The sequence below is a fragment of the Fukomys damarensis genome, unplaced genomic scaffold (assembly GCF_012274545.1).
Source record: "Fukomys damarensis isolate Sample0158 unplaced genomic scaffold, DMR_v1.0_HiC HiC_scaffold_20, whole genome shotgun sequence".
In the NCBI taxonomy this organism is placed as follows: Eukaryota; Metazoa; Chordata; class Mammalia; order Rodentia; family Bathyergidae; genus Fukomys; species Fukomys damarensis.
This window is the reverse complement of record NW_022900932.1, coordinates 20,309,680-20,315,521: the sequence shown is the minus strand read 5'-3', so window position 1 is coordinate 20,315,521 and position 5,842 is coordinate 20,309,680. Positions and strand designations below refer to the sequence as shown.

The window sequence follows — 5,842 nt, the reverse complement described above, 5'->3', positions numbered from 1 at the left end:
TTTTTGGTATTGGGGATCAAAAGGCAGGCATGGTGCAACGGTGCTAAATCCCCGACCCCATGCCTGGCTTTTAATAGGCACTGAATAAACGTTTTTAGTTGACTAAAAATAAAAGTATTGGAGTTTTATAACATTGGAGTATACAGTTATTGCTTTTTCATTGATCCCACTCCTACCTCAGGGCCTTTACATTTGATGCTCTGTCCAGCTTGTTCTTTCCCTACCTATTTACAGGGCTCCCTCTCACTTCATTTATATCTGCACTCAAATATCACCTCCTTAGGCAATTCCCACCTCTATCACACTATCCTCTTATCTTGCTTTAAATTCTTCCATCCACCCCAGTACTGGGGATTAGAAACAGGGAGCACTGAGCTACATCCTCAATCCTTCTTTATTATTTTGATAAAAGATCTCATTAATGGTACACGCTAGCCTTGAACTTGAGGTCCTCTGGTCTCAGCCTCCTGAGTAGCTAGATTACAGATGCATGCCACCATCCTTGGTTAAACCCATTCTTGGTGGGTTTTTAAATCTTCTAAGTGCCTCTTAGATTTAGGGCAAATTTGGGGGATAAAGTCTCTATAAATATAACCCTACTTTAAAAAATAGCTTTGAAAACACTTAATAATATGCCGGGCATGGTGGCGCACGCCTGTAATCCCAGCGCTCGGGAAGCTGAGGAAGGAGGATCGCTGAGTTCGAGATCAGCCTGGGCTATATAGTGAGTTCCAGGTCAGTCTCAACTATATAGTGCAACTCTGTCTCCAAAAAAAGAAAAAGAAAACACTTTATAATAAAAGATGTAAGAATAACCAATAAGCACATGAAAAAATATCCAGCATCATGAGTCATCAAGATAGATATCACTAAGTGTTGACAAGGATGCAGAACAATAGAAACTTTCACTTTGAAAAATGATTCGACACTTTGGAAAACACCTTGGCAATCTCTTATATATTCTTACCATGTAATCCAGCAGCCTCACTCCTAGGCTCTTACCTAAACGAATTGAAAGCCTATGTGGGGGAAAAAAAGCCTGTGTATATATAGAAATACTTGTATATGAATATTCATAGTGGCATTATTCAAAACAGTCAACAACTGGTAATATCTCTGATGACTACCAAGTGATGAATGGATAAACAAAATGTCTTTACACCCATATATACAATGGAATACTACTCCACAATAAAAAGAAAGGATTGATAAATTCTGCAATATGAAGGAACCTCAAAAACATACTGCTGAGTAAAAAGAAGCCAGAATCGAAAGGCTCTCCCCTGTCTGATCTTATGTACACAGCATTCAGAAATCAGCTGGTGATTTTTCTGGGATAGAGAGTGAGGAGAAAGGATTGGCTATAAAATGACCCAAGGGAATTGTTGGGGCTGATGGCCATTTCTTGAGTATCACAGTGGTTCTACAATGCATGCAACTGCTAAAACTTACTGGACAGACACTTATGATGGGTGAATTTTCTACACAAATTATAAAGCTGTTACAAAAATCTCATACCTATGTGCACATAGAAAGTGACTAGGTGTCTTTGATAGGACTTCGGTGTCTCTAATTTTCTCATCTTTACTTATCTAAATTTTGTAAAATTTCCACAATGATTATGTAGTGCTTTTGTACAGAGAGAAAAAAACCCAACAGAAATTGGGTCTTTCAACAGGGAACCTGTTTTGATGCAACATCAGTTACTTGTAATGAAGTCTATTTGGGTCACCGCTTTCTCATCGATCTTTCCTCAGTGGCACCTCGGGGAGGTGAGCTGAGGAAATGGATGCAGAAAGGAATAGAGCTTAATAGCTATGCCTTGTCCCTGCAGCCCCAGGCTTGGCTCCCATCTGGAGCTGACGATGAATACACAGTAGGCTAATGATAGGGGGCTCTGGTCCGCCTCTGCCAGCTCTGCCCTCCATTCCAACCTGAGTCAACTCAGTGCGTCCTCCAGGAGAAAGCCCGCAGCCCGGGCTGGGCAGACTGTGGTTTGTGGCCCGAGTGGCCCCGGCCTCTAGCTCACGTTGGTCAGCTGAGCGTCACACGGTCCTGAGGAAGTCAAGAGCCCATTCATCCGTGCAGACCCGCAATGAGAATGGCTGCTGTTGTTGCACGTGGCACCACAGGACACGGAGTCCCTCCAAGAGCCCCTCTGGGTGGAGGTGCTCAGTGTCAACAGGCCGCTGGCTCTTCCCCATCACACACTCGGTTCATCCCCGAACTCTCTGCCTGGGAGAGGGCAGTCACCTCGGGAGACCTGGCCTAGCCAGAGGCGGAGGGTGGCACATCGGGGGAGGCCCATGCAGGCTGTCCTTGAGGCCCGTGGCTGTACGAGGCTCCCAACAGGGCCCTGGTGTCGGGACACAGGAATCCAGCGAGGGTAATAAAGCTATCATTACAAAAAGAGCTTCATAAAAGCACCCTGTGGGTGGAGGACACAGTTTTTTAGCTGCTCTAGTCAAGAAACTGGGCCTGGTGGGAAGGAGTGTGGAGCAGCTGAGGCAGGCAGAGTGTGAGACAGATCATGGCTGTCCTAGGAGCCTCTGCTCTGTCACCTGTAAATACCAAGTTGGAGAGATCTTGGGGTTTTTGTCCTCGGGACTCTCATAGGCACTATTTGCAGGCATGACTTTCATTATCTAGAAGCGCTATGCATTAATCACCGTAGCCAAAAGGTGGAAACAAAGCAAATGCCCATTGAAGGACAAATGAAGAGAAAAAAAGTGAAATATATGGGCAATGGAATACTATTCAGCCTTTAAAAAGGAAGGAACTTCTGACACAGGCTACAACATGGCTGAACCTTGAAACCACTACGCTAAGTGAAAGAAAGAACAGTCACAAGAGATAAATAGGATTCTACTTGTTTGAAGTACCTAGAGGGGTCAAGTACAGAAAGTAGAATGATGGTTACTTGGGGCTGGGAGAAGAGGTATGGGGGGGTGCTCTTTAATAGGCCCAGAGCTACAATTTGAGATGACGAAAATGTTCTGGGAATGGGGAGCCATAATGGTTACACAACAACGTGAATGTGTTTAAAGCCTCTGAACTATCACTTCAAATGGCAAATTTTATGTTGCGTGTATATTATCACATACACAAAGAAACAAGCTTCCTATCCCCCCACAGGGCCTCACCACTTCATGACAGCATCAAGTCATCTGTCACCATTCAGACCAGTCTTGGAACAGGCAGGCATAGCTTCCAATTTTTCTTTTTAAGAAGTAAAAATAGCAGCAACATCTATGAATTGTGTCCGCTGGGGGGTTTCTGGCAGTCATGACCTCTGAGAGCCAGGCATCTTTGGGAGGTTAATAATGCAAAGGGGTTGAGAGGGAAAGATTGTTTGCAGAGTACCTTGGTCCCCTTCCTTCTATAAAGGTTGTGATATTGTAGAGGGGAGGCCAGTCTAAAAGAGAAGGAACGTCCCAGGGGAGAGTTGATCTCAGACAGCTCCCAGCCACAGGGATGGGCATTAGGAGTCTGCCATGGCCCTTTGGCCTATTTTTAGAGCCTAGAGTCAGAAATATTCGTAAACAGCCAGCGATACTCAGGACTGTGTGACACAGGACACAGATACAGAACCAGAGAAGGGGATCACATGTGATCACTGACACACCCAGCCTGAGACCATCATCCATCCCTCCCAGACTCCTGGGCCAGAGTTGTGAGGAACCTTGGCAGCCTGTCATTACACGGGTACAAGCATCATGCACAGGGCAGCTCAGGCCAGAAATTACAAGAGCAAACACAATAGACTCCCATTTTCCAGCCCAAGAGCTTGGTTACCATGATACTGGCTTTTGGCTTCATGTTAGGCAGAAAACGTTTGGGGAATTTCCAGAGTTGTTCCTTGCCAAGCCCACCTTCCCTGACATACAGAATGCAGTGTGGCCAGAACAATCAGACACCCAGTTCTTTTTCTTTTTTTGGTGAGGGGATCAAACTCAGGCCCTTGAACTTGCGAGGCAGGTGGCTGAACCACTGAGCCAAATCTCCGGCTCTAGAAGCCCAGTTCTCATCCAAATCCCACCCTTCTATGGCCCCATGACCCTGGCCATTTTGGGCCACAGCTTCTTAGCAAGATAGCAACATCTTCCATCTCAACTTGAGTGAATCAAATGACACAGTGTCTGGGACATGCTTGGACACTAGAATGGCCATGCATTTTCTTCCGCCCCTCTACCCAAATCTTAGAGTGGAATAAGCAGGGTCAAGTCATTGTATGTTGACTAAAGAAACTATCACAGCCACAGAGACCTGACTCCTGGAAATGTTTCTTCCTCTTTTATCTACTAAATTTCTAGTAATAGAAGTAGAGGAGGTGAAGGAAATCTGTCCAGTTAGCTAGAGATTATTGGGGCTAAGGAAGAATCACCAGAGGAAACCCCATCCCTCCCACCTCCTGAAGTTTGCCTCACTCTTGGGGTGCTGTAGGTGAGAGCCACAGAAACAGATCTCCTGCTCCCTGCTCCCCTGTCCATGAGTCATCCTCGCTGGTGGGGAGGTGGTGGTTAATGTTTGTCCTTCAGAAGTCCCCAAAGGTCTCCCAGCTACAGCTTTAGTTGGCCAACTTCTCCCTCTCAGTAAGCAGGGAGGAGAAGCCTTGCAGAAGGCTTTGTAAGGCAGCCCCTGTGAGCCGATGCATTTCCAAGGGCTGGAAGTAGGTGCTGTGCGTTCCCCAACCCCTTGCCCATATGTTAACAGACAGCCTCCTTTGGCCTCTCAGCTGCCTGTGGCACTGTAAGTTCTGACCGGGTCTGGGTGATGGAGGTGGCAGAGAGTTCCTCCTCCCTTCCCTGGACTCAGAATGCCTGCAACTGGAACAGGCTCCCAGGGCTCCTGAGGCTGCTCAGCTGCGCTGTCGTGGGAGAGAATGGCCGGAAAAACACCTTGGAACAGACCAACACATTCTAGCTTGGTGGGAGGGGCACAGGTTGTCCTCCTAGGAAAGGGTTAGGGGAGTGGCTTCAGCCACACAGCTCATAGGGGTACCCCAAAGATGCAGGTTCACAGCATCAAACCACAGGTCAGAGTTCCTTCCTGCTTCTCTGTTGCCTGATTGCCATTTACACATTTCACTGCTTTTGCAGTCAGCAGCGGAAGTAAAATCTCCAGCTGAGAGACCTTGGGCTAGTCACCTCTCCTCTTAGGGGTCTTAGTTTTTGCATCTGTGGAAGGAGGATAACAGTTTATTTACAAGCTGGTGACACACACCTGTTATACCAGCACTCTAGGAGGCTGAAGCAAGAGGATCCCAAGTTTGCAGCCAGCTCTGGCAATGTACTGACTTCCTTAGTGAGACCCTGCTTCAAACTTTAAAAGGAGCTGGGTGTGGTGGTGCAAGGCTGTAATCCGAGCACAGGGGAGGCTAAGACAGAACGAACATCACGAGTTTGATGCCAGCTTGGGCTACATAGTGAATTCAAGGCTAGGCTGAACTACATAGCGAGACCTTGTCTCAAAAACATAACAAATCCTTTAAAAGGACCAAAAAGGACTGAAAATGCAGCTCAGTGCGAAGGTCCTAGGTTCAATCCCCAAAACAAAAAATTTAAAAGCCCATTCGCAAAGCCTTTAGCGAGATGATGGTTGTCCAGTCCACCACGCAGGAGGGTTTGGGGAACTTGGGGAACTTCGCTCCTTCCTCTTCCCCTCACCGGCCTAAGACTGAACCAGCCCAGCCCGCCTGTGGGGCAAGGAAACGTCCTGGCACCCTCTTCTAACTCCACTCCAGTGTGCAGTGGGGACCGCGTCAGACGTCCCAGGCCGGCAGGGTCGGGGGCAGATGGGAGCAGCCCGGCCCCTCCCCGGGCAAGCCCTGGTGGGCCACCCG

The 5,842-nt window shown here is 47.5% G+C and overlaps 1 protein-coding gene across 1 annotated transcript in view; it reads right to left on the bottom strand.

Annotated features, from left to right (window-relative positions):
* Positions 1–2,020: 2,020 nt before the first annotated feature.
* Npffr1 (neuropeptide FF receptor 1) overlaps positions 2,021–5,842 on the bottom strand; it is a 28,171-nt gene continuing 24,349 nt past the window's right edge. Inside the window, exon 5 of the mRNA XM_033766333.1 lies at positions 2,021–2,055. Within this exon, the coding sequence (XP_033622224.1) occupies positions 2,021–2,055 (35 nt within the window). The remainder of the gene's footprint in view (positions 2,056–5,842) is intronic.